This window comes from Gavia stellata, chromosome 3 (genome assembly GCF_030936135.1).
Source record: "Gavia stellata isolate bGavSte3 chromosome 3, bGavSte3.hap2, whole genome shotgun sequence".
Lineage (NCBI taxonomy): Eukaryota > Metazoa > Chordata > Aves > Gaviiformes > Gaviidae > Gavia > Gavia stellata.
The window spans coordinates 270,591-296,640 of NC_082596.1; the positions used below are offsets into that span (position 1 = coordinate 270,591).

At 68.7% G+C, this 26,050-nt stretch overlaps 3 protein-coding genes across 5 annotated transcripts; 1 reads left to right on the top strand and 2 right to left on the bottom strand.

The window, feature by feature from the left end:
• The first annotated feature begins 937 nt into the window (after window positions 1-937).
• SHARPIN (SHANK associated RH domain interactor) lies at window positions 938-17,594 on the top strand. 3 transcript variants are annotated; one of them, XM_059815264.1, is made up of 14 exons: window positions 938-958; window positions 5,864-6,038; window positions 6,774-6,884; window positions 8,092-8,233; window positions 10,183-10,273; window positions 10,576-10,849; window positions 11,570-11,700; window positions 11,878-12,051; window positions 16,026-16,186; window positions 16,573-16,684; window positions 16,760-16,939; window positions 17,036-17,134; window positions 17,220-17,363; window positions 17,514-17,594. In XM_059815264.1, the coding sequence occupies exons 2-14, from the start codon at window positions 5,957-5,959 to the stop codon at window positions 17,592-17,594; spliced, it is 1,782 nt and encodes a 593-aa protein (XP_059671247.1). In that variant the 5' UTR covers window positions 938-958; window positions 5,864-5,956. The 3 variants fall into 3 exon arrangements, with proteins under 3 accessions (XP_059671247.1, XP_059671248.1, XP_059671249.1); XM_059815266.1 differs by lacking the exon at window positions 938-958 and adding an exon at window positions 5,342-5,476; XM_059815265.1 differs by lacking the exon at window positions 6,774-6,884.
• A 600-nt stretch (window positions 17,595-18,194) lies between these two features.
• LOC132322064 (cytochrome c1, heme protein, mitochondrial) lies at window positions 18,195-20,812 on the bottom strand. Its single transcript, XM_059836245.1, has 7 exons — window positions 20,729-20,812; window positions 19,522-19,715; window positions 19,306-19,432; window positions 19,075-19,232; window positions 18,753-18,913; window positions 18,564-18,664; window positions 18,195-18,419 (listed from the first exon to the last, which is right to left on the bottom strand). Exons 1-7 carry the CDS (start codon window positions 20,810-20,812, stop codon window positions 18,315-18,317), a joined length of 930 nt encoding a protein of 309 aa, XP_059692228.1. The 3' UTR covers window positions 18,195-18,314.
• Window positions 20,813-21,360: 548 nt separating this feature from the next.
• GPAA1 (glycosylphosphatidylinositol anchor attachment 1) lies at window positions 21,361-25,741 on the bottom strand. The gene is made up of 12 exons (XM_059815464.1): window positions 25,668-25,741; window positions 25,392-25,571; window positions 25,182-25,293; window positions 24,918-25,065; window positions 24,060-24,161; window positions 23,773-23,969; window positions 22,841-23,037; window positions 22,609-22,762; window positions 22,477-22,526; window positions 22,164-22,442; window positions 21,910-22,080; window positions 21,361-21,681 (listed from the first exon to the last, which is right to left on the bottom strand). Exons 1-12 carry the CDS (start codon window positions 25,739-25,741, stop codon window positions 21,438-21,440), a joined length of 1,908 nt encoding a protein of 635 aa, XP_059671447.1. The 3' UTR covers window positions 21,361-21,437.
• Window positions 25,742-26,050: the final 309 nt, after the last annotated feature.

Here is a 26,050-nt window from a genome sequence, read left to right on the forward strand (position 1 = left end):
CGGACGGGCGAGCGAGCGAGCGGCCGACCCTCTCCTCAGGCACCGGACGACAACAAGCGGTGAGGCCCCACCCGCGGCCCGTCCGTCCCCAGCGGCGGCTGACAGCCCGCTCCTCCCCATTGGAGGGCGGCCCTGGCAATCGCCGCGAACCTCCCCTCCCGTAGGTCCAGACGGACGTCAGTCAGGGCAGCGCGCCCGCCCTCCGCGGGGACGGACCCGAGGCCCCTCCCACAGGCTGGAGCGCTCGGGGTCCTGATTGGCTGCCGGGGACAAAGACGGGGGGAGCGGCTGTCAATCACGGCAGGGGTGTGCGCGGCGCCCCCACCCGGCTCGGCGCCGCGCTGCGCCCGCGGGGGCGGGGCGAGGGGCGGACCGTCCGCTCCCGGAACGCTCGGACGCGGAGCGAGTTTCCCGCCGGACCGGACCGCCCGGTCCCGGAACGCTCGGGCGCGGGGACGCGTTTCCCGCCGGACCGGACCGCCCGGTCCCGGAACGCTCGGGCGCGGGGGCGCGTTTCCCGCCGGACCGGACCGTCCGGTCCCGGAACGCTCGGGCGCGAGGGCGCGTTTCCCGCCGGACCGGACCGCCCGGTCCCGGAACGCTCGGACGCGGAGCGAGTTTCCCGCCGGACCGGACCGCCCGGTCCCGGAACGCTCGGGCGCGGAGCGAGTTTCCCGCCGGACCGCGCGGCGGGCGGAAGTGCCGGCGGAGGCGGAGGGAGGCGGTGGCGGCGGCGATGGCTCTGCCCGGTGCCCCCGCCCCGGCCCCGGCCGCGGCCCCGGCGCCGCCGCCGCCCACCGTGCTGATGGCGGTGCGGGCGGGGCTGGCGCGGCCCTCCCGCCTCCCGCCGCTGCCCGCCGCCGCCGCGCTCCGCCTGCAGCTCAGTGTTGAACCGGCGGCCGGCGGGCAGCGCCGCTTCCGCCTCGGCCTGCGGCACCCGGAGGCGGCCGGCGGCGCGGTGAGACCGGGGGGCACCGGGGATGGGGGGGGCGGCGGGGTCGGAGGCAGCGCGGTGCCGCTGCTGGCGACGGGCAGCGGCCGGGGGGTGGGGGGGGGGGGGGACCGTCCCCCCCGCCCCGTTCCCGGTGCCGAAGAGCCGGCGCTGGGCTCTGCCCGGCTCCTCTCGGGGGGGGCCCTCCGGTGTGCGGGTCCCCCCTCCCCGGGCAGCGCTGCCGGGCCTGGGGGCTCGGTCCCGCCGCCCGGGGAGCGTCTCCGGGGCGGGGGGGCACTCCCCGGGGCTGCGCCCCCGGCCCTGTATAGGCCCCTGCCCGGGGGGGGCTCCCCCCAGCCCCCCCGTGCCCGCAGCAGAGGCCGTGGGGCTGGTGGGGGGCTGCAGGAGGCTGGGGGGGGCTGCAGGAGGCTGGGGGGGGCTGCAGGAGGCTGGGGGGGGGTGCAGGTCCCGGCCGCCGTCCCAGGCGGTGTCTGCCCGCCCGGGGCACCCCAAATCCCGCCGCAGCCCGCGGAGGGCTCCGCCGGTGGGGGGGAACGGCGGCCGCAGCGGGGAGGGCGGTTCCGCACAGACCCCGCACTGGGGGGGTTCGAGAAGGGCCCGAGCTGCTGGGCCCCCCCGCTTCTGCCTGCTCGGGGGAAGCTGCTTTCTGGGCGGCTCCAAGGAGCTTCCAGCATCTTCGGCGTTGATCCCCTATGCCATGCCGAGCCCTGCGCCGTGCCGAGCCCTGCGCCAGCGCGGGGAGGTCGGGCAGCCGCCGGCCGGGGGGTGCAGCGGGGGTGCGGCTGTGCTGCCCGCTTTCCTCACGTGCTGAACGACTGTCAGCTTTTGGCACCGGTCTAGTTTTCCCTGTCCTCCATCTCTTCGGTTGGACTGGCCGCTGGTTTCGCTGGGTGCTGGAGCTCAGGAGGAGAAACAAAGGAGCTCCTCGCCACAGGGTGTTTGTGCTGTGCCCCCCCCGCTGCCCTCCCCTCCTCTGACACAGTCCCTGCTCGCTTTGTCTGCAGCACCGGTTCTGTGTCATTGAGTCACAGAGTGGTTTGGGTGGGAAGGGACCTTTAAGGGTCCAGTCCGACCCCCTGCCAGGAGCAGGGACATCTCCAACCGGACCAGGCTGCTCAGAGCCCCATCCAACCTGACCTGGGGTGTTCCCAGGGATGGGGCACCCACTACCTCTCTGGGCAACCTGGGCCAGTGCCTCACCACCCTCAGCGTAAAACATCTCTCCCTTATATGTAGCCTCAATCTCCCCCCTTTCAGTTTAAACCCATCGCCCCTTGTCCTGTCACTGCAGGCCCTGGTGAAAAGTCTGTCCCCGTCTTTCTTCTAAGCCCCCTTTCAGTACCGAAAGGCCGCAGTAAGGTCTCCCCAGAGCCGTCTCTTCTCCAGGCTGAACAACCCCAACTCCCTCAGCCCTTCTCCGCAGCAGAGCTGTTCCAGCCCTCCCACCATTCTCGTGTCCCTCCTCCGGCCCCGCTCCGTCTCTGCCTTGCGCTGGGGACCCCAGAGCTGGACGCAGTGCTCCGGGGGGTCTCGCCAGAGCAGAGCAGAGGGGCAGAACCCCCTCCCTCGACCTGCTGGCCATGCTGCTCTGGATGCGGCCCAGGAGACGCTTGGCGTTGTGGGCTGCGAGCGCACGTTGCCGGCTCGTGTCCGGTTTGTCACCCACCGGTGTCCCCCAGTCCTTCCCCGCAGGGCTGCTCTCCATCCCCTCCTGCCCCAGCCCGTGCTGGGACCGGGGTTTGCCCCGACCCGGGTGCGGGACCTTGCGCTTGGCCTTGTCCAACCTCGTGCGCTTCACTCAGACCCACTCCTCCAGCCTGCCCCGGTCCCTGCCTCAGGAGCAGACCCGCTCCTGGCTGATTTTTCCCCAATTTGCTCAGCCCCGGGGACGGCTGCACGTGGGCTGAGACCTTTCCTCCTGCCTGATGCACCGAGGCTGGGCTGCGCCGCTGAGCCCCCGGCACCCGCTGCCCTGCTCTCATGGTGCCTTTCCTCTCCGTCCCCGCTCTGGGTTCCGGTTTGTGCCATGCTGGAAGTCTTCCCCCTCCGAGTCGCCGCTCCCAGCACTGGGGAGGTGCTCGGGGGAGGTGGGGTGGAGGCGACGGTGCTGTTGGCTCTGATAAACACTCAAGGGCTATGCGGTGGAGCGGAGAGATGTCTTTCCCCACTGCTGCCCTTGGAGCCAGCACTCGGCTCCTCTTCCAGCCATGCGTGGTCCGAGGACGGCCATCGGTGCTCCTCCTTGCAAGGTCCGGGGTTTCTTGGCTTCGCGTGGGGCAAGCCAGGCCAGGGCTGCTCCTGCCGGCTCTGCCGCGCAGTGGGGCACGGCAGCAGTGACCGGGCAGAACGCTGCGCTTTGTGCGGCTCGAGCCCTGTAAGTGTAAAACCCGAGCGGGGAGGTTGGCGGGTGCTGGCGGGGAGGCGGCGTGGGCCCCAGCTCACGCTCCCCATCCAGTTACGGTTCCGGCCACCCCGACACACGCTGGCTGCTCCACCGTCACCGTGGGCGCTCCTGTGGTTAGCTCAAACCTGGGTTTCGGTTTCTACCGGAGCGCAGCGGGGCTGCGGCACGTGCCGGCCAGAGCGGCATGAGGCTGTGGCTCAGCCCAGGAGGTGAGCGATGGGATGAGCCGAGCGGCAGTGTGAAAGGGAAACGCAGTCCCTGGCAAGGCTCTGTGGAGTCTGGACCCGATCCCCCTCTCCTTCTCCCCTTTCAAGGTCAAAGTGCTGCAGGGAGCAGTAACACACGGCAACCGAGCCGGCCTCCCCGCCGGAGCGCGGCATTGAGCCCGTCTACCCTTGGGAGACGTGTGCCATCCGCCCCGGCCCCGCCTGGGCTGGATTCCCGTCCTGGCTCGGGCGTGGAAGACAGCGCTGGGCCGGCCCCGGATGGCAAATGGTGTTGGACCAGCTGCTCTGCCTGGAGCTGACCTTAGGGCGGGCCGGCTGCTGGTGTAAAACCCGGCTGTGCCACGGGTCGTCTCGGCCTCCGCTTGCGGCAGCGTTAATCCTGCAGCGCGCTGCTGTCGGCACGCCCTGGCCTGGTGTAACAGGAGGGCTCTGGTGTGGGATCCCTGCCAGGGATCCAGCTGGCAGGCAGCTCCCACCAGGAAGGAGCCTGGGCTGTGCCCATGGGAAGGGGATCGGCTCTTGGGACGGCCGGAGGAGCCTCCGCTGGCTCCAGGAGCTGCCCAGCCCTCGGAGGGCTGTGAGCCGGGAGGGAGAAGGCTGGGGATGAAGTTGCGGGTCCGGTGTCCGCTCCTCCAGCGCAGCGACGGAGGCTGAGGGCGAGAGGTTCCTCGTCCTCGGGAGAGGTTAAACAGCCGAAACCTCCCGGCCGAGCCCTGGGCTGGTTGCTCAGCGGCTCCCAGACCCGTCGAAGGTGGAGGATGAGCTGGAGGTGCCCGTTTGGCTGCAGGTACCCATCACCAGCGGCTCCGCAGCCCATGCGCACCTCCCCGCTCCCACCCTGCCATCTCCCGGGGGCAGGGGCTGCTCCCCTGGGTGCCCCTTGGTGTGACGGAGAGAGCCGGCAGCTCCAGGCACCCGGCGAATCGAAAACGTGTTTTACTGGACGTTTTTCTGACGGATTGGAGCCGGAGGCAGCGGGTAGGGGTGCGAGGCCGCGGCTGATGTGGCCGTGCGTCAGGGACAGCCGTTTCTGACTCGGAAGGTGGCCCTGGCAAAGGTGCGTCCCCGGGCTCTGCTCTGCAGCTGAAAGCGCTCGGTTCCTCCCTCGCTTTGATTCCTTCCCCTGGGAGCATCCTTCCTGCAGGACACGAGTGCGGAGGACCCCCCGGAGCTGCCCTGGGGTCAGTTTTACCCTCCCAGCTGACAAGTCAAAGGGAACGTTGCCCCCGGGCCGGGGGCTTTACATCAGCTTCTCTATTATTTTTCTCCCCTATTCCTGTAATCCTGGTATTGGGACAGGGGACAGCGGGCCGGGGGGATTTGGCAGGACATTAAACCGGGACGAAGGGCGAGGAAACCAGCGGTTTCTCTCAAACTTCCTTCCAGCCCCCGTCCCCATCCGGCGCGGGCAGGCAGCGCTTGCCGGCTTCCTGCTCGCTGCCTGCTGGGGCGCGGTAGCAGGTGGCTGCGCAGAGCCCTTCCCTGCGCCTCGGCTCCTCCCGAGCTGCCATTTTACAAGAAGCGGAATTGAAAGCTCCGGCGTGAAGCTGAGACCGGTGTTGGCCGGGGTGGGGGGAGTAGGTCCGGGGCACCCCGAGGTCATCCGGGGCCCCGTGGCCGTCCAGGAGCTGGCAGAGCCTGTCTGCCGCGGGGAGGGGGGGGACCGGGAAAGCGTGTGTCGGGAAGAGTTTTCCCAAGACTTGTAAAACGGGGAAGGAACTTGCTACCCCCGAGAGTCGTAGAGCCCAAGTCGTCTTAGATGCCTCCTGTGCTTTGCTCTTGAGAGAGGGGAAGAGGCAAACATGGGAGAAGTGGTGCGTTTACTTGTGTGTGCACCCGGTGGAGACGGCTGCGCCGGTGCAGGGTGGCCTGGGATCGCCTGGCGGGCACCAGGTCAGTGGGTGCGAGCAGGTCACAGCCCTCGGTGTTCTGCGGTGGCCTCTGGTCGGGGTGGAGGACACGAGGCTGCAGGCAGCGGGGCGGCTGCCGAGCTGTGGCGGGGCTTGGAGGCAGGCCTGGGCGTGGAGGGTCGGCGTTTCAGGCTGGGTTTGGGGTTTGGCGCCCGGGGACGCAGCGTTGCGCTTGGCTTGGTGCGTGTTTCTGTCCACACTTATCCCATGAGAAACCATCCTGGAGGAGAGGGACAGCCCATGTCCCCAGGTCCTGGCCCAGACGCCGTGCCGGGGGGTTGCCCCCTTGCGCAGTGCACTGTTCGTGTGCGGCGCGTCTTCATCCTGGCTCTGTCGTGGCGTGACCCTCTCGTCCTTCTGCTTCCCCCAGAACGTCGCCGAGTACGACCTGAAGGACATCTCATACAAGGTGAGGAGCCCCACGTGCCATGAGCTGACGGTCCTCGGCTCCTCGGACGAGCCCATGGTGTTTAACTTCGAGGAGGAGCGGGAGGCGCAGAAGTGGTGGACAATCGTGAGCAGCTCCCTGCGGGAGGTGCAGAAAGGTCAGTGCGGGCTCGTGGCTGCCCGAGGGCTGGCAGGGACCCCAGGCATCTGCCTGCTGCCCAGAGGGGCTGCCAGGCTTTCCCCGGCCCTGGCAGCTGATGTACCCAGCTGGGAGACAAGGCTGGGGCTGGTCCTGCCGCGAAATAATTCGGGTGCGCGATACCAGCTGCTTCTGGCTCCCCGAGTGCCGGGGCAGCATCTCAGCCCACTCCTTCTCCGGGGCGTTAACTCCTGCGCACCTGGAGAAGGACGTTTGGAGGGTTCCTGCATGTGTTGGAGCATCCAAGGGGGCAGAGGAGACCCCAGGAGACAGGAGGTGGTGTGAGCAGTGACGTGGGAAGAGGGGCGACTGTCCCAGCCCCACGTGAGGGGAGGGAGCTGCTCGCTTGAAGGGAGAAAAGCAGCACCGGGAGGGTCTGGGGAGCAGGAGGAGTGTGCTGCACCTCTGCTGCCCCTACCCCAGCAGTCCCGGGAGCTGAGGGGAGCAACGGCCAAAGGCTTCGCAGAGACGGTGGGCTGTCGCTGACGCTGCTCTCCGAGCTCTGTCAGCCCTTGGGACGTGGATTAGGGTCTCTGTTACCTTCGCCTCAAGCGACCTTGCGTAGCCCAGGGCTTCCCGATGCATCTTCTCCCTGTGGTGCGAGTGTGGAGCTCCTTGGGGAGGACAGTCGGGGACGGTCCCTGCTCGGGGCGCGGGCGCTGCCCTGCCCTGATGTGTTCCTGCTTTCCCTCAGCCTCGGAGAGCGCACTGGCGTCCCAGGCCTCATCCCTGCCCGCGGCTGCCGGGGGTGTCTCTGCAGATCAGGATCCGGAGGCAGCTCTGTCCTTGGAGCTTTCCGAGAGAGGTATCTGAGGGGGAAGGTTTCTTGGCTCTTTTCCTATGTCAGGAGTTACCAGCCCTCCACGGGAGACAGGCTCAGACCTGGGTCCAGCTGCTCCCCCACCAGTCACTTGACAACAAGTTTTTTTATCATAGAGTCATAAAATCACTGAGGTTGGAAAAGACCGTTAAGATCACCGAGTCCAACCGTTAACCTCACACTGCCAAGTCCACCACCAAACCATGTCCCTAAGCGCCACGTCTACATGTCTTTTAAATACCTTCAGGGATGGTGACTCCATCACCTCCCTGGGCAGCCCGTTCCAGCACTTGACAAGCCTTTCAGTGAAGAAATTTTTCCTAATATCCAATCTAAACCTCCCCTGGCGCAACTTGTGGCCATTTCCTCTTGTCCTGTCACTTGTCACTTGGGAGAAGAGACCAACACCCACCTCACCACAACCCCCTTTCAGGTAGTTGCAGAGAGCGATGAGGTCTCCCCTCAGCCTCCTCTTCTCCAGACTGAACAACCCCAGTTCCCTCAGCCGCTCCTCATAAGTTCTCTAGACCCTTCTCCTTGTGCTCCAGACCCCTCACCAGCTCCGTCGCCTTTCTCTGGACACGCTCCAGCACCTCAATGTCCTTCTTGTAGTGAGGGGCCCAAAACTGAACACAGCATTCGAGGTGCGGCCTCACCAGCGCCGAGTACGGGGGGACAGTCCCTTCCCTGCTCCCGCTGGCCACACCATTTCTGATAGAGGCCAGGATGCCGTTGGCCTTCTTGGCCGCCTGTGAAACTCCGGTCCTGGGGGACAGAGGCTTCCCGAGGCAGGGCTGGGGGCCATACGTCCCAGAAAGTTGCTGCGGGCAGAAAGGTCAGCCGAGCTGTGCAGGGAGGGACAGAACTAAGCTCCCGGTGGCCCCAGAAATTTCCCTGGGTGCTCTCAGCCGCACCTCTCCAGCAGCGTGACTGCTCCTCCTCCTGCCTCAGGAAGCTGTACGGCAAGCGTGCTTCCGAGGAGCCTTGTACAGATCTCCTTCAGAACTGTTTCTGTGCTGAACTGAACCAGAATTGCTGTTTCTAGATGTGAGGCTGTGGCACAGGCAGAGTCAGGCCCCTCTGGGTGCTGGCCTTGCCGGTGCCGCGGGTGGCAGTGGTTGCACTGTGCCCCAGGGAGGGTGTTTGCAAACCGGCTGCCGCTTTACGGTTCTCCCTCTCCGCCCCGCTGCAGAGGACCTGGCGCTCCACCTCGCCCAGGCGATCGAGTATGGAGACGAGGAGGTGGCCTCGCAGTGTGCCGTGGCCCTGGCTCGCCAGCAAGCCACGCTCAGTATCCTCTTGAAGGAATCCAACTATCCCACAGACGACATCAGGTGAGCACCTCCGACCGTCACGTTCTCGGAGCCAACGCGAGCACACCTCCTCTTCCTCTGCATCCCTGCCCGGGCCCACGGGAGCACGACCTGCCCCGGATGGAGCCCCCGTGCCAGGGCTCTGCGCTTCCCTGCAGGCAGCTGCCTGCTGCGCCGTGAGCCTGGGGACGTCCTGCCTGCCCAGCCAGCACCTCCTCCCCTGCAGCCCTGCTGCTTTGCTGGACGTGGGTCGAGATAAGGACAGGGAGATCACTCAGCAGTCACTGTCACAGGCAAAACAGACTTGACTCAGGGAAAATTAATTTAATTTATTGCCAATCGAATCAGAGTAAGGTAATGAGAAATAAAACCAAACCTTAGAAACACCTTCCCCCCACCCCTCCCTTCTTCCCGGGCTCAACTTCGGTCCCGATTTTCTCTACCTCCTCCCCACCAGCGGCACAGGGGGACGGGAACGGGGGTTGCAGTCAGTTCATCACACGTCGTTTCTGCGCTCCTTCCTCCTCACACTCTTCCCCTGCTCCAGCGTGGGGTCCCTCCCACGGGAGACAGTTCTCCACGAACTTCTCCAATGTGGGTCCTTCCCACGGGCTGCAGTTCTTCATGAACTGCTCCAGCCTGGGTCCTTTCCACGGGGTGCAGCCCTTCAGGAACAGACTGCTCCAGCGTGGGTCCCCCGCGGGATCGCAAGTCCTGCCAGCAAACCTGCTCCAGCGTGGGCTCCTCTCTCCACGGCTCCACAGGTCCTGCCAGGAGCCTGCTCCAGCGTGGGCTTCTCATGGGGTCACAGCCTCCTTCGGGCATCCACCTGCTCCGGCGTGGGGTCCTCCCCGGGCTGCAGGTGGATATCTGCTCCACCGTGGACCTCCATGGTGCAGGGGCACAGCCTGCCTCACCATGGTCTTCACCAGGGACTGCAGGGGAATCTCTGCTCCGGCGCCTGGAGCACCTTCTCCCCCTCCTTCTTCCCTCACCTTGGGGTCTGCAGAGTTGTTTCTGTCACGTAGTGTCACTCCTCTGTCCCAGCTGCTGTTGTGCAGCAGTTTTTCCCCCTTCTTAAATACGTTATCCCAGAGGCGCTGCCACCACTGCCGATGGGCTCAGCCTTGGCCAGTGGTGGGTCCGTCTTGGAGCCGGCTGGCGTTGGCTCCTTCTGATATGGGGGAAGCTTATGGCATCTTCTCACAGAAGCCACCTCTGTAGACCCCCACTACCAAAACCTTGCCACACAAACCCAATACAGGACTCATTAGGAAAAGGCAAGGGAACAAATGGGAGATCCCAGCCCTACCTGAGATTTTCTGTCTTAGTACTTGGGAAATCCAGCTTAGATTTCGTGCTTAGAGGCACGAAACACCTTTGCAAGAGGAGGCCTTGAAAGGTTCGGATCCTGGTCTGAAGGAGAGGCAGCTGGGGGGTGAGGGGGTCTGTGGGGGACCGGTGTGGAGAAAGATGGACTAAGAGGCTCAGGAAATTGGGAGGCACCAGATTTAAAGCAAGCGAAAGAAAATATTTTTTTGCAGTGTAGCTAAGGACACAGTGGAAATCATTGCTGAGGCTGCAAGGATAATGCTGGAGTAGAGGAGAAACAAAACAGGGGGGAAAACAAGTTCCCTATAAGCGTTAAACGTGAGGTTCGGGATGCAGCCCTCGGCAGGCACGGGCCGGGAGCTGCCGGCGGAAGCAGGCAGGGCGAAGGCCGGGGCGTTCCTGTGCCAGTTGCCTGGGATTCAATATACGGATTGTGGTTGGAAACCCTGTGTTAGACCTCTCAGGTCTCCCCCGTGGGGCACTGCCTGCGGCGTTGGCTGCACGACTCAGAGCAGCAGGCTGAGAGCGTTGTACCTGTCGAGCGGCAGTGCCGAGACCCCCCTGCCCCGGCAGCGGCAGTGCCGTACCCCCGAGCCCGGCAGGCGTCCTTTAATGGCAGATCCATCTCTCTTCTCCAGCATGAAGGTCGGCGTGGAGGATGCAACGTCTTCTGCAAGCATCACCATCAGGGTCCGCGCTCACACTACAATAGCAACGCTCAAGCAGCAGGTACGGAGCGGCGCGAGGGCATCATCCCCGCCAGCCTGACGCCGGGGGTCCCGCGGTGTGAGCCGGGAGATGGGACCCCTGGGGTCCCCGCAGCCCCCTTTTTAAATGCTTGTAGCTGCTGTGTGGGAGCTGGGCTTTCCCACCCACTCTTCTCCCTTTGCGGAGCCGGCTCTTCACCGGTTCTCCTGGCTCGCCAACACGTGCCAGTGTGGCATCGGCTCGTGCTGAGCCACGAGGCGCGGTGAGAAGCTGCAGGGAAGCCACAGCTGCAGGCTCCCCCCTGACCTTCTCCTGCTTCCCAGGTCTTCCAGGATTATGGGTTCCACCCCTTGGTTCAGCGCTGGATCATCGGGCAGTGCCTGTGCGTGGACGAACGGACCGTTTCCTCCTACGGCATCCGCAGGGACGGTGACACCGCATTCCTCTACCTGCTGTCGGCGAAGATGGCTGAGCTGACCGAGCAGCGCTACGAGGAGGACCAGGCGCAGGTCATGCTCAGCTCCACCTCCTCGCCGACCGATGCTGACGGGGAAGGACGCAAATACAACACTCTGCCCAACATGTCTCCGAAGAGAGGTCTGGCTCGTCGCTGCCCTCCCTGCGGCCGCCGGTGGGGAGGGCAGCCGGGGTCCTGCCTGGCCCCAGCGCAGGGTGCCAGACCCGGTGTGGCAGCGGGGAGGGGGACCTTGGTGTCGGGGCGCTGCTGTGCCAGGGTGGGTGAGGACATGTGGGGTGCCGGGGGGGTCTCTGGGTGGTACCTCCCTCGGCTGGAGGGCAGGGCGGTCGCTCATGCCCTGCTGCGCCGGTAGAAAAGGCTGAGTGGCTTCTCCAGGGTGGAGCGGAGCGGGGCTCTGGCAGCCGATACCCTCCGTCTTGGGAAGCCACCGCTTGCCTGCACCCTCTGTGCTGCCGAGTGTGCTCGGGAAGAGCCTTGGTGGCCTTCCTGTTATTTTTCCCTTTACCGAAAGCAGGTTGGTGAGGAGAGGTCCAGTGTCTGCCCTGGGCACTCTTGTCACGTACCGGAGTCCTGCACCATGAGCCGTTGGTGTCGGTGGCACCGGGAGCGGGCTCAGCGCCATGGGCCAACCCGGCTTGTGCCGATGGGCTGGGGCAGGGCCGGTCCCCGGGATCTGTGCTCCCTGCCCGGGGGCCGGCCTGGGATGAGCGGCCTCTTCCCTGGAGAGAAGAGGGCTCCCTGGCACAGCGTGGCACACTCTCGGCCAGGCCTGGCTGCCCGCTGCCGTGCCGGTCCCTGGGCTGGTTGTAACGTCCCTCTTCCCTGGCGTCGCTCTCCAGGCTGGGGGAATGAGGCCGGCAGGAAGATGGACATCGGTGAGATCAGCCAGCACTTGGACATGCTGCAGATCGGCGACCTTTTCAGTGCCCAGCCAAAGCCTGCTGCCACGAGTCTGCCCTCGCCAGTGCAGGTACGTGGCCCGTGGCATGTCCCCCCCATCGCCACCCTGCTCTGCCCCCCGTGTCCTCCCTTTCTCCCAGTTTGGGGGGTGCTGGGGAAGGGCGGGCACTCCCTCCACATCCTACACCCCCTTCCCTCTCTCCAAAGCGCTTTTCCCAGCTTCTGCATCTCTCACGTGTCCCTGCAGGCGGGCTGGTCGTGTCCAAAATGCACCTTCATCAACAAGCCCACGCGGCCGGGCTGCGAGATGTGCAGCACGGACCGTCCCGACGACTACGTGGTCCCCGGCAGCTACAAGCCGGACGAGACGGAGCTGTGGAGGATGCAGCAGGAGCAGGAGGGGATCCTGCAGTACCAGCAGGTAAGGGGGCTCACCGTCCGCCCCGGGGAGCCGCTGTGCTCCCCGCACCCTGTGCTCAAGGACAGACCTGGGGAGGATCGGGCATCGGCAGGGTTTGGAGGTGTCGCGGGTGCACGGATCCTGCGCTGCTCTGGGAACCGGGCTGGGAAGGAGCAGCGGACACCCTGAGGGGCAGCACAGGGGGCTGTTGCAGCCCCCTTCCTCCCCCCGCTGAGGGGCAGCCGCTGCCTGCCCATGCGCCCCGGGCACGGGCAGAGGTGCTTCATCGTGAGCACGGCGGCGTCTTCTGGCTGTTAGAGGAGACGGCCACCGGCGCGGCAGGGATCTGACCGCTCTCGTTTGCCTGTGGCCGTGGAAAGGGCCGGCAGCGATCTGTGGCAGGGCAGGGATCTGTGACCCCGCGGGCAGAGCTTGGCAGGACGTGGCACCCCGGTCCGGCAGGTCCTTCTTCTCTCCCCTAGCTGCGTAGTGTGTTGTGTCGGCAGCCCTGTGCCGAGGAGCTGTGTCGGGCTGCGCTTTCTCCTGTTCGCTGGAAGCCGTTTCCCATTTCATAGAAACGTGGTGGGGGCTCCGATGGGACCTCCCACCCCCAGGGCCACGGCTGCGGGGGGAGCCCCGGCCCTGAGGTCGGGGTGCGCTGCGGGATTCGGGGGGCCTCCAGCTCAGCCACTGACCAAACCTTCTCTTCTTTCTTTTTTCTCTTGTGCCGGGATCCCGCTGGGAAAAGGGAAGGAGAGAGGATGGCTCAGCTGCGCACTGCGTCCTGGGCTCGGGTTCCTTGGATGACTTCATCCACCTGTCCTCCGAATTCTGCTAGCCGCCCCGTGCTTGGCCCACCCGGATGCCCCGTCCTGCCCCACCGGCCGGGGCCCGGTGCCCGCCAGAGCCCCCCGGTGCCCACCAGGACCCGGTGCCCACCAGGCCGGCCCCCGCGTGCGCCCAGCGGCTGCCGCCGGGCCACCCCCTTGCTCAGACCCTAGAGTTGATGCGGGCACTTCTGCAGGAGAAGAGCGGTGGGGCCCAGGCTCGGCCCCGAGGTGCCGGGGCGGACGTGCCGCTTGCCCTTGGGGCTCCGGGAGGGGCGAGCTGCTGGGGGAGCGCGAGGGTCTGGACCCCTCGGGATCACAGGACCAGCCCTGTGAGCGCGGCAGCTCCCAGGTTAACGGCATCCGGCACGCTGCTCCTCCTGCCCAGGGTGCCAGCAGGGTGGGGGGCACATCCCGCCCCCCCGGGACGCCTGGTGGGCTCCTCCCTGAGAGGAGCCATTGCTCGCTGTCCCAGCCCTGGGAGTTTTCTTTTCAGCTCCCCGTGCCGGCAGCCCAGCCCTCTCCACCGGTGCCCGGCCAGAGCCCCTGCCGCCAGCCGGTGCTTGGCCTTGCTGCCGCTGTGCCCTGTGCCCGCCGGGCCCCTTGGCCTCATGGGGAGGGGTCTGAGCCCCCTCTGGGGTCGGGATGGCGTGAGCTGAGCGTGGCCGGCCCCACTGCTGCCTTCCTGCTGCCGTCCCGTTCGTGAGGGAGTCAGGGAAGAGCTGGCGTGGCCAGGGGTTGGTACCGTCGGTGCTGACGGTGCTCAGCCTGGGACTGCTCTGGGGGTCTTTGAGGCTCAGGGGGCCGTGCCCTGGGGTCTCTGAGGCTCGGGGGGCCGTGCCCTGGGGTCTCTGAGGCTCGGGGGGCCGTGCCCTGGGGTCTCTGAGGCTCGGGGGGCCGTGCCCTGGGGTCTCTGAGACTCGGGGGGCTGTGCTCTGGGGTCTCTGAGGCTCGGGGGGCCGTGCCCTGGGGTCTCTGAGCTCCCAGAGCTGCTGGTGCCCTGTGGGGGCCACAGGGTTGGTTATTCTGTGTTGCACTTTGCATTGGAGATCGCGTCTCGCAGCCATCCAGGGCCGGGCTTGTCCCAGCGGGGAGCCGTGCGTCCCCCGGGCCGGGGGGAAGGATGGGACCCTCGGTTTGGCACTGCGGCTCCTTGGGTGGGATCGTGTCTCCCCGAAGGGGCCGCGGATGGATTTCCTCCCTCATTAAAGCCTTATCCCACCAGCGCGGCTCTGCCGTCTTCTTGTGCCGGCTGCTCTGCGGTGTGGGGGGAGCTGCCGCTGGCTGCTTGTGGAGGGTGTTCATGGAATGACATGGACAAGCTGGAGAATTGGGCTCACTTGAACTTCGTGAGGTTGGACAAGGCCAAGCGCAAGGTCCCGCACCCGGGTCGGGGCAAACCCTGGTCCCAGCACGGGCTGGGGCAGGAGGGGATGGAGAGCAGCCCTGCGGGGAAGGACTGGGGGACACCGGTGGGTGACAAACCGGACACGAGCCGGCAACGTGCGCTCGCAGCCCACAACGCCAAGCGTCTCCTGGGCCGCATCCAGAGCAGCGTGGCCAGCAGGTCGAGGGAGGGGGTTCTGCCCCTCTGCTCCGCTCTGGCGAGACCCCCCGGAGCACTGCGTCCAGCTCTGGGGTCCCCAGCGCAAGGCAGAGACGGAGCGGGGCCGGAGGAGGGACACGAGAATGGTGGGAGGGCTGGAACAGCTCTGCTGCGGAGAAGGGCTGAGGGAGTTGGGGTTGTTCAGCCTGGAGAAGAGACGGCTCCGGGGAGACCTTACTGCGGCCTTTCGGTACTGAAAGGGGGCTTAGAAGAAAGATGGGGACAGACTTTTCACCAGGGCCTGCAGTGACAGGACAAGGGGCGATGGGTTTAAACTGAAAGGGGGGAGATTGAGGGTACATATAAGGGAGAGATGTTTTATGCTGAGGGTGGTGAGGCACTGGCCCAGGTTGCCCAGAGAGGTGGTGGGTGCCCCATCCCTGGGAACACCCCAGGTCAGGTTGGACGGGGCTCTGAGCAGCCTGGTCCGGTTGGAGATGTCCCTGCTCAGGGTGGGGGGTCGGACTGGACCCTTAAAGGTCCCTTCCACCCATTCTGTGATTCTATGAAATAGAAGAGAAATCAGCAGGCGCTTCCTCACGGGCTTACACGAGAGCAGGGGGCCACCGACCCGTCCTGAGCAGCCTGTGCCAAAGCGGGGCCTTGGCTGCCGCTTTGCCGAGGCAGAGCCGGGGCGCTCGGGGCTGGGAGCGGAGGCTGCGGCTCGGCTGGGTGCCGGGGAGGGGGTGTGGGGTGGGAGGGGGCCCCCAGCAATGCGTGGAGCCCTGCGCGGCTCACGCTCGGGAACGGATTTGTGACTGCGGCAATCGCGAACTGCTGGCGTGGTGTGAAGTGTCGCCAACGCCCGCGCTACGGCAGGCTCCGCTCCCCGGGCTCCCCCAGCCCCGCGCACCCCGGGAGCAGGGGCTGTGTGTGGGTGATGGGGGCTGCCTTGTGCGCCGGGCTCAGCAACGCACGCAGAAAATCGCAGGGTTTAAACCACGTTAAAGTGCCCCAGAAATGCCCACGCTGGCCCTCCCTGGGCTGCTGGGACCCCAGCGGCTGCTGGGGCTTGGTGCTTGTGTCCCTCGGCTGCACGGGCATGGGGACGTGCCGGGGAAATGCCGGGCTACGGCTCGGTGCCGGGTCTGACCGCACACCTCGGGGTGCAGCCCCGCTTCTGTGTGTCCGGCAGCAGCCCCCCCACACTTTCCTTTTCCTGGGCGGGAGTCCTTGCACAGCCAGACCCGACTCCCTGAGCGCAGCCCTTCCTCCTGGCTACCAAAGCCGTGGGGGACTTGGGACGAGTGGCCCCAGTCCCTTGGATGGTGGCCACGAGGGCTGTGAGTCATGCCAGCCTCCCGGGGCCATGCCGGCTCTCCCGGTGCTGGCTCTCCCGGTGGCAGCCATGCTCCCCGTGGGGCAGAGCCGGAGATGCCCCCTCCATCCAGGCACCCTCGGCTCCAGCTCAGGAGCCGTCCCCGGGGGCAGGAGGCCAGGGGCTGCTGGAGGGGAGGGAGGTGGCAAACGCTGGTCTTGGGCCCCTCCGCAGGGGGGTCGAGCCCGGCTTGGGGGCTGGTGGTGGTGCTGGGGGGCTGACCGGGGCTGTTCCTCGCCGGCAGGCGCTGGAGGCCGAGCGGCTGAAGAACTTCCAGCAGCTGCTGCAGATGGAGGAGGAGGTGCTGGTGCCCAACCGGGAGGTGCTGGAGTGTCGCATCTGCTACCAGCGCGTCGCCCCGGGAGAGGGTGTGCTGCTGCGCGAGTGTCTGCACAACTTCTGCAGGTAACGCCCGACAGAGCCACGCGGGGGCCGGCCCTGAGCCCCCCACCATCGTGGTGACCAGCTCTGAGACCCCCTGGCCCTTGTGGTAACCAGCCCCGAGCCCCCCACTATCATGGTGGCTGGCCCCAAGACCCCCACCGTCGCGGTGACCAGCCCCAAGACCCCCACCGTCGCGGTGACCAGCCCCAAGATCCACCCAGCTCTTGCGGTGACCAGCCCTGATCCCTCCACCATCACGGTGACTGGCCCTGAGACCCCCCAGACCTCGCGGTGACCGGTTCTGAGACCCCCATCCTCACAGTGACTGGTCCTGAGACCCCCATCCTCGCGGTGACCGGCCCCGAGACCCTCCAGCCCTTGCGGTGACGGGGCGCCTGTTCCCGCAGGGAGTGTCTGCGCCAGGTGATCAACTACAGCGAGGAGCCGGAGGTGGCCTGTCCCTTCCGCGACGACTCCTACGCCTGCGGCAGCCACCTCCAGGAGCGGGAGATCCGGGCGGTGAGTGCATCCCAGGTCGGTGCTGGCGGCGCTGGGGGGCCTGGGGCTGCATCCTGACCCTGCCCGTCTCCGCAGCTGGTGTCACCGGAGGAGTACCGGCGGTTCCTGGAGAGGAGCCTGGTGCTGGCGGAGCGGCGCAGCCAGAACAGCTTCCACTGCAAGACCACCGACTGCCGGGGCTGGTGCATCTACGAGGATTCGGTGAACGAGTTTCGCTGCCCCATCTGCCAGGCCCTCAACTGCCTGCTCTGCAAGGTGAGACCCCGCTGCCGTCGTGCCGCTCTCGGCATCGCGCCCCGGCGGGGGCTCGGCGGAGGCGGCGCTGAGCGGTGCCATCTTTGCACCCCCCAGGCCATCCACGAAGGGAAGAACTGCCGCCAGTACCAGGACGATCTCCAGGTCCAGGCGCAGAACGACTCGGCTGCCCGGCAGACCAGCGACATGCTGCAGGTGGGGGTCCCGGGGGGCCGGCGGGGATGGTGGGGGGCCGGAGCGCACCCCCGTGCCCCTGACAGCCGCCTCTCCCCCCGCCCAGACCCTGGTGCAGGTCGGGGAGGCCATGCACTGCCCCACCTGCCTCATCATCGTCCAGAAGAAGGACGGCTGCGACTGGATCCGCTGCACCGTCTGCCAGACGGAGATCTGCTGGGTGACCAAGGGGCCGCGCTGGGGGCCCGGGGTGAGCCATCCTGGGGGGCAGGAGGGACCCCCCCGGTCCCCCCAGGCGAGGTGGGGGGAACGGGTGAGCCTGCGGTGCCCCGGCCCACACTCCGGTCATGGCGGAGCTGGCCCCAGGTGGGCTCTGACCCTGACCGCTCTCCCACCCCAGGGTCCCGGGGACACCAGTGGCGGATGTCGCTGCAACGTCAACGGACAGAGGTGCCACCCCCGGTGCCAGAACTGCCACTGAGCCCCTGCCCGGCCCGGGGACGGGGGACCCACCGGAGGCAGCTGCTCTCCTCGCGCCGAGGGACGGCCCAGCCGGGGCCAGAGCTGGCACTGCGGCCGGAGCGGAGCCCAGAGACGCTTGTGGTCGCGGGGGAGAGCCACGTCCAGCAGCCGGGGAAGGAGAAGATGGACACGGGGCAGGGAGGTGCCGCGGGGCCCAGTGGGGAGCGGGCAGGGGCCAGGCCCCAGGCGGTGCCGGGACAGGTTGGGGGGCTCCATGGGGCTTCTGTTGGCAGCGGAGCCCCCGCAGGGTGGATCGGCACGTCCCGGCGGTGCAGAGTGTCCCAATAAAGCCGTTTGCGTGCCAGAGCCTTGTTGCCAGCGCTGCCGCAGTGGCAGGACCGTCATTCAGCCCCCGAGGTGGGGACGATGGGCATCAGTCCTTTAACGACCCACAACCCCATCCCGAGGGACCGCATCCGGCGCAGGGACAGCCGCGGCACAGGTGGACGCCACACCACGCTTTCCCCTTGAACAACCGAGATTTTATTTCCACGCCCCCAGCCCCTCCAAGCGCAGGCACCGGCCCCACGCCGGGGAGGATGAGCGGCGGCGCCTGGGGGTGATGTTAAATAAGGAGCCGCGGCGGGGACACACGCTACCGGCTGCGCCCCTCCACAGCCCAGGAGTTGTGCGTGGCCCAGGCGGTGCAGTCGGGGTGGGGGACACCCCGTTCCCCCCCCTATTTGGGGGGCCGGTAGACCATTTTCCTGCTCTTCAGCACAGACCATCTGTGGCGCGTCATGTAGTAGAGGAGGGAGGTGAGGAGCCCCGAGATCATCAGCATCTGGGGGAAGGAAGGAGTCGAGCTCTGCCCCACGGGGCCACCAGCCCGGCGTGGGGCTGAGTATGGCACGGGGTGGGGTTTGGCACCCGGGCGGGGGCACTGCCGCCCTGTCAGACACTCCCCCCACCCCCTCCTGGCACCCACCTTCAAGCCCATCCGTTTGCGGTGGTCGTGCTCCGGCTCTGCCGCCCACCGCAAGAAAGTGCAGACGTCCTTGGCGATCTGCGACATGGTGGCCGGGGTGCCTGGGGAGGGCGGGGAGGGAGCGGCTGAGCACCCCGGGGACCGGCACCCCCGCGGGACGGCACCGCGCCAGCCCCGAGCCCCTCTTACCGTCATCGAATTCCAGGATCTCGTTGTAGATGGGGGGGGCCATGCCGATGGCCTGGCCCGGGAAGTAGGGGTTGTAGTGCAGCCCCTCCCGCACCGTCACGCCGGCCGGGGGGTCGCAGTAGCCGGTGAGGAGGGAGAACACGTAGTCCTCGCCCCCGTGCCTGCAACAGGGGGGGCAAAATCAGCCCCGGGCAGCAGAGACCCCCGGTGCAGTGGGGCCGGGGTCCTCCTCCCCTCGGCGGGGACTTCTGCTGGGGACCCCGAGCTCCGCCTGGATCCTGGACCTGCCGAACGGCCACCGCGCACGGCAGCAGCCCCTTACCGGGCGTTGACGATGTAGCTGAGGTCCGGGGGCAGCGCCCCGTTGTTAGCCGCTCGTGCCGCCTCGGAGTTGGGGTAGGGCTTGGGGAAGTAGTCGGAGATCTTGCCGGGGCGCTTGAACATCTCCCCGTTCTCATCCGGGCCGTCCACCACCTCCACCTGCGCGGGGGGAAGAGCCCTGAGCCGGAGCGCCGGGGCCGGCGCCGGGGCCCTCCCGGGGCGGGGGTCTCACCTCCTCGGCCAGCGCCTTGGCCTCCGCCTCGGTGTGGGTGACGCCGATGAGGTTGCGGAAGGCCAGGTACTCCATGCTGTGGCAGGCGGAGCAGACCTGCTTGTACACCTGGAAGCCGCGCCGCAGGCTGGGAGGAAGAGGAGGAGGAAGAGGAGAAGGGGGTGACAGCCCCGGCCCCCCGCCGAGGCTCCCCGCGTCCCCCCCGGCCCCCGTTACCTGCTGTGGTCGAGGGCGGCCAACGCGCCGCCGTGGCTCCAGGGGAAGTTGGGGGGGTGCATCTCCAGCTCGCCGGCATCGAGGGCCGAGCGCAGGGCCAGGGCCAGGCCCCCCCCGCCCGCCGCCAGCACCCCCAGCGCCCCCAGTGCCGCCTTCCCCCCGCGGGAGAGGCCGGTGAAGGACGACATGGCGGCCTGGGGGGGGGACGGCCGTCAGGGGACCGGCCGGGGGGTCCCGGGGCAGAGCAGGGGGGGCCGGGGAGACCGGGAATGGCTGGGGCAGATGGGGCAGGGCGGGGGGGAACCGGGGACACCGGGCAGGGGGGGGACCGGGGACACTGGGAATGGCTGGGGCAGACCGGGCAGGGCACGGGGAGAACCGGGGACACCGAGCAGGGATGGGGCCCACCGGGCAGGGCCGGGGGACAGAACCGGGGACACCGGGCAGGGGGCGAGGGGGGGACCGGGACACCGGGGACACCGGGAATGGCTGGGGCAGACTGGGCAGGGCACGGGGAGAACCGGGGACACCGAGCAGGGATGGGGCCCACGGCGCAGGGCCGGAACCGGGGACACCGGGCACGGCTGGCGGGGAAGGCGGGGGACACCGGGGACACCGGGCCCGGCTGGCGGGGGGGAAACCGGGGACACCGGGAATGGCTGGGGCAGACCGGGCAGGGCACGGGGAGAACCGGGGACACCGGGCCGGGCACGATGGGAGTAGAGAGCCGGGGACACCGAGCAGGGATGGGGCCCACCGCGCAGGGCCGGGGGACGGAACCGGGGACACCGGGCCCGGGTGGCGGGGAGAGGGGGGGACACCGGGGACCCCGGGAATGGCTGGCGGGGAGGGGGGGGACACCGGGGACCCCGGGCCCGGCTGGCGGGGGGGGGGGGGACCCCGGGAATGGCTGGGGCAGACTGGGCAGGGCACCGGGAGAACCGGGGACACCGAGCAGGGATGGGGCCCACGGCGCAGGGCCGGAACCGGGGACACCGGGCCCGGGTGGTGGGGAGGGGGGGGGACACCGGGGACCCCGGGCCCGGCTGGAGGGGGGGGGGGGGGGACACCGGGGACCCCGGGCCCGGCTGGCGGGGGGGACCCGGGGCGGCCCAGGCCGGGCCCAGCGGTGGCGGCAGCCCCGTTCCCGCGGTGCCGCCCGGTGACCTTCACGGCGGGGGGGGGGGGGGGGGTGTCCGGGTCTCACCGGGGCGGGCGCGGTCCGGGCCCGCGGCAGCAGGAAGCGGCCGTAGGGCCGCAGCGGGAGACTCCGCACCGCCACCGCCGCCATCGCTCCGCTCCTCCCGGCGGCCGCCGCGCCGAGGTCGAGGGGACGCGGAGGGGCCGCCCCGGACGTGACGCCCACCCGTGACGTCACCCGCCAGCGGAAGCGACGTCACACCCCCCCCCAATCGTTATTCCCCGCCCCGCAGCGCGACAGCGGCTCCGCTCCGTCCCCGCTCCGCCTTTATTGCGGCGCTGCGGCCCCGACTCCCCGTACACACCGTGCCGAGACCCCAACCCCCCCCCGGGACCGAGCGGGGACCCCCCCGCCCCCCCCCGTACACACCGAGCGGCCCCCGACCCCCCCCCGCACACACCGGGCACCGCAGCCCCCCCACCTCCCCCCCACCGTGCGCACCGGGGGTCGCAGCCCCAAACGGGGGGGCCCCACCGGCAGCACCCCCCCCCCAGGGCAGGACCCGCTGTCACCCCCGGGGGGGCTCGGCCGGGGCCGGTGTCCCTGTCCCCTGCGGATGGGGAAGGGGACGTCACCCCCCTCAGCCCCCCGGCCCCACTGTCCCTCCGTGGGGCCCTCCCCAGGGCCCCCCGTGGGTCCCTCCGTGGGTCCCTCCCCAGGGCCCCCCGTGGGTCCCTCCGTGGGTCCCTCCACGTTTGGGGGTCCGCGGGGCCCCTCACTTCCAGAAGAGAACGTTCCAGAGCAGCAGCCAGCAAGGATAGGCGCCGAGGGCGAGGAAGGGGAAGAGGAAGGAGCCATAGAGGTGGTGCTGCAGCAGCCCCTCGGCCACGGCCGCCAGGAAGAGCTGCCAGCCCTCCGCCGCCGCCGCCGGCGCCTCCACCAGCTCCCGCTGCAGGAAGATGCCCAGCAGCAGCGTGACGGCCGGCGTCGACAGAACCAGCAGTGCCGCCAGCAGCACCCTGCGGGACGGGGGCACGGTCAGCCGACGCGGGTCAGCGTCCTCACACCCCGGGAGAGACCCCGGCGTCCCCCCGAGGCCCCTCCGCCCCAAGGAAAGGCCACCCCGGCATCCCCCCACCCCGGGAAGAGCCGCCGGCATCTCTCCAGGAACCTCCCGCCCCGAGGAGAGCCCCCCCGGCATCCCCCCCACCGGCGAGGGGGGCCCCGGACCCCGCGCCCCGGCTCACCTGGGGCCGGTGGGCTGGACGGCGGCGGCGGCGGGCACCATGGTGGCGGCCAGGAGGAAGCCGAGGGAGAAGTTGAGGAGGGCGAGGCAGCCCAGCTGCACCGCCAGGTACAGCAGCGCCAGCAGCTTCAGCGTCATCCAGCCCCGGTCGCTGCCGCCGCCCGTCAGCACCCTGCGGGGACGCGGGGGGGACGCTCAGCCCCACGGCTGCGGCAGGGACGGCACCCCCCAGAGCCCCCCCCAAGACCCTGGCACCTGTGGGTGCTGTGGGGCAGGGCCATGCCGGCCACGTAGATGGCAATGACGGTGAGGACCACGGCCTCCGACTCGGAGACGGGGAAGTGCTGGGTGGCCACGCGCTGTCCCAGCACCGGCAAGAAGTAGAGGGCGAGGCCGGCGGCGTGGCAGATGAGCAGCGGCGGTACCAGCGCCAGCAGGCCAGGCCGGGACTCCTGCGGAAAGCCGGGAGGGTGAGGACGGCGGGACCGGAGGGGGGGTCCGTGGGGAGGGGAAGGGGAGGGGAAGGGCCCCGACCTCCCCGGCCGCGTGGTCGCCGTCCCAGAGCCGCTCGGCGCTGCCCGTCTCGCACTTGCTCAGCTTCATCCAGAGGTCCAGGGCGTGGGGGCGGTCAGGGAAAGGAGCGGAGCAGGTTTGGCCGCCCCGAGCCCCCCCTCCCCGAGCGCCCCCCCCAAAAGGATATCTTGAGGACGAGGACGAGGATGAGGAAGCCGAAGGCCGGCATGTAGACGCCGATGGAGACGAAGCGGGACAGGGAGGGCAGCAGGTAGAAGAAGTAGGACTGGTGCAGCCGCTCCAGCAGGTTGTTGAGCTTCCGGAACATCCCCTCCAGCGTCCTGCGGGCAGCGGGCACGGCGAGGGGGGAGGCTGCGCCCCGGGACCCCCCCCGGCCCCCCCCGCGGCCCCGCACTCACTTGCCGACGGTGGTCATGTCGTACTTGTACTGTCGGAAGCTGTTGATGCCGCGGAGGGTGATGGCCTCGATGCGGTAGCGGAGGAAGAGGCCGTGGTCGCCGCGGGGCCGCCCCGAGGCCTGGCCCAGCACCATCAGCAGCAGCGTCTGCAGGCTGTGGGCGTAGGCGGGCAGCGAGTCCCAGTCCGAGCGCTGCAGCTGCGGGGAGAGCACGCGTCGTCGAATCGCGGAACGAGCCAGTCGTTGAGGTTGGAAAAGACCCTCAAGATCACCGAGTCCAACCGCAAACAAGGCACTGCCGAGTCCACTGCTCAACCACGTCCCCAAGCGCCACCTCCACACTCTGTCAAATCCCTCCCGGGACGGTGACTCCACCACCGCCCTGGGCAGCCCCTTCCAGCACTTGACAACCCTTTTGGTGAAGAAATTTTTCCTAATATCCAGCCTGAACCTCCCCTGGCACAACTTGAGGCCATTTCCTCTTGTCCTGTCACTTGTCTTTTGGGAGAAGAGACCAACACCCACCTCCCCACAACCCCCTTTCAGGTAGTTGTAGAGAGCGATAAGGTCTCCCCTCAGCCTCCTCTTCTCCACGCTAAACAACCCCAGTTCCCTCAGCCGCTCCTCATCAGACTTGTGCTCCAGACCCCTCACCAGCTTCGTCGCCCTTCTCTGGACACGCTCCAGCACCTCAATGTCTTTCTTGTAGTGAGGGGCCCAAAACTGAACACAGTATTCGAGGTGCGGCCTCACCAGCGCCGAGTACGGGGGCACGATCACCTCCCTGCTCCTGCTGGCCACACTATTTCTGATACAGGCCAGGATGCCTTTGGCCTTCTCGGCCGCCTGTGAAACTCTGGTCCGGTGGGACAGAGGCTTCCCCCACACCCCCAGGAAGCCGCCGCGGGCAGGGCCGGCCCCGGCCGGGCTCACCTTCCCCTGGATGGTGCAGAGCAGGCCGTTCTTCTGGCAGAAGGCATGGAAGAGGTTGAGCAGGTCGAGGTTGGGCAGTTGCCCGTTCAGCCCCTCCACCGCCACGTCGAAGCTGGTGACCACGTCACTGCTCAGCTCCAGCGAGATGGCCGCCTGGATGGCCCCCGCCCGGCCCAGCGTCCCCGAGGACTGCACCTCTGCAAGCACCGTGCCGCGTCAGCATCGCCGCCGCCAGCCCCTCGGCACGGCCGGGGAACGGCCGCGGCCCCCCCGAGCCCCTGCCTCACCGGTGACGTTGACGTCGTGGTAGGCCTCCAGCCAGGCCTCCATGCCCAGGAGGTCGTGCTCGTTCACCAGGAAGATGATGTCCTTCGCCCAGTAGATCTGGCCTGGAGGCAACAGGGCGGCTGCGGCAGACCGGTCCCTGCCCTGGCAAGGCCTGGCACAGCCCCGGCAGAGCCCAGCACAGCGCTGGTGGAGCCCGGTCCCTGCCCTGCTGCCTGGCAAAGCCCCAGCAGAGCCCAGTCCCTGCCCCGGCAGAGCCCGGCACAGCCCTGGCAGAGCCCAGTCCCTGCCCCGGCGAAGCCTGGCACAGCCCTGGCAGAGCCCCGTCCCTGCCCCAGCAAAGCCCGGCACAGCCCTGGCAGAGCCCCGTCCCTGCCTTGGGAAAGCCCGGCACAGCCCCAGCAAAGCCCGGTTCCTGCACTGGCAAAGCCCAGCATGGCGCCGGCAGAGCCTATTCCATGCCCCGGCAAAGCCCGGCACAGCCCCAGTGCCCGGCACAGCCCTGGCAGAGCCTGGTCCCTACCCCGGCAAAGCCCAGTACAGCCCTGGCAGAGCCTGGTCCCTGTCCCGGCAAAGCTCGGCACAGCCCCGGCAAACCCTGGCACAGCCCTGGCAGAGCCCGGCACAGCCCCAGTGGGACCCGTTCCCCGTGCTGCCCCCCAGAAAAGCCGGGCCCCCCCGGGGCTGCGGGCAGGGGAGTACCCGGCGCTCCCACCCCTCACAACCCTGCCCAGCAGCGAGGACGCTCAGCACCCCAAGGGACCCCCTGGGCATCACCCCACGGACCCAGAGCCCCCCGAGACGGCACCAGGCTGCGGGGAGGGGTGCTGAGCCCCCTCCCACCCTCGCCGGGGACTCACCTCGGAAGTAGGAGGCGAGGGCCAGCATCAGCCCCACGGCCTGGTTGTTGTGGGGCCCCTCGCTGCAGGGCACGCTCAGCACCAGCGACTCGGTGCTGGCGGCGCGCGGCGCCCGCAGGATGCCGTACACGTTCGTGCCCTTCACCATCTGCCGAGGGAAGGGGAGGGCTCAGGGAGGGGGGCGGCCTCGGCCGGGACCCCCGCCCCGGGACGGGGAAGTGCGGGCCGGCGGTCTCGGGGGTGCGCGGCGGGGCCGGTACGCACGTATCGCTCGCGGGTCTCGTCGGGGAAGGGCAGCGTGCGGGAGAAGGGCTGGCTGTGCACCTCCAGCCCCAGGTTCCACATGGTCTTCTCCAGCCAGGCCACCGGCATGCCGCTGCGGAGCGGGAGAGGCGGGATGGACAACACCCCCCCGCCCCAAAAAGCCCTCCCCGGGGGGCACCTCTCCCCCGCCAAGCGGCCCCCCGCTCTCACCCCGCTTTCTTCTTGTGGCCGGCGAACTCCCGGGCGTAGGAGAGGGCCCTCTCGCCGAAGAGGAACTGCTCCTCCACCATGGTGGAGCCCATGGCGTTCTCCGACATGTAGGTGCGGGGCGCGAGGGGCTGGAAGGCCAGGGCCAGGAACCAGCCCAGCCCCGCCACGTAGCTCAGGGCGCTGCGGGAGAGGCGTCGGGGTCCCGGGGTGGGGGTCACCCCCGCGGCACACCGCACCCCCCCGCCGCGCACACCGGGCCCCCCTCCCGGCACTCACCAGAGCGGGGTGTTGAGGCGCAGGACGAGGCGGGAGAGCGCCCGCCGGCAGTGGGGGTCTGACAGCAGCCCCATGGCGGGGGCTGGGGGGGCGCCGAGCCTGGGCTGCTGGGGGGCGGGGGGAGGACGGGGTCCCCACCGGCACAGGGGGGGCGGCCCCACAGGCACCCCCCGCCTGGGGCTGCCCACGGCCCCTGGTGCACCCCCCGGGCCTGTACCCACCCCACACGGCCCCACCCCTGCCCCACATGCGCCCCACTCCCCCTAACCCACCCCACACGCACCCCATGACCCCGTCCCTGCCCCACAACCCCATCCCTGCCCCACACACCCCCACGGCCCCCGTCCCTGCGTCCCCCAAACCCCACAACCTCTGTACCCCAG

Excerpts from the sequence above, each read along its gene's own strand:
- SHARPIN (XM_059815264.1), top strand. The coding sequence starts at position 5,957 with ATGGTGTTTAACTTCGAGGAGGAGCGGGAGGCGCAGAAGTGGTGGACA. Across the intron at positions 10,850-11,569 it reads CAACATGTCTCCGAAGAGAG|GCTGGGGGAATGAGGCCGGC; the intron begins GTCTGGCTCGTC and ends GTCGCTCTCCAG. Across the intron at positions 12,052-16,025 it reads GGATCCTGCAGTACCAGCAG|GCGCTGGAGGCCGAGCGGCT; the intron begins GTAAGGGGGCTC and ends CCTCGCCGGCAG.
- LOC132322064 (XM_059836245.1), bottom strand. The coding sequence starts at position 20,812 with ATGGCGGCGGTGGCGGTGCGGAGTCTCCCGCTGCGGCCCTACGGCCGC. Across the intron at positions 19,233-19,305 it reads CCAAGGCGCTGGCCGAGGAG|GTGGAGGTGGTGGACGGCCC; the intron begins GTGAGACCCCCG and ends CCCCCCGCGCAG. Across the intron at positions 18,914-19,074 it reads AGCTACATCGTCAACGCCCG|GCACGGGGGCGAGGACTACG; the intron begins GTAAGGGGCTGC and ends CCCCTGTTGCAG.
- GPAA1 (XM_059815464.1), bottom strand. The coding sequence starts at position 25,741 with ATGGGGCTGCTGTCAGACCCCCACTGCCGGCGGGCGCTCTCCCGCCTC. Across the intron at positions 25,066-25,181 it reads ACGAGACCCGCGAGCGATAC|ATGGTGAAGGGCACGAACGT; the intron begins GTGCGTACCGGC and ends TTCCCTCGGCAG. Across the intron at positions 23,970-24,059 it reads CCACGACGTCAACGTCACCG|AGGTGCAGTCCTCGGGGACG; the intron begins GTGAGGCAGGGG and ends CGGTGCTTGCAG.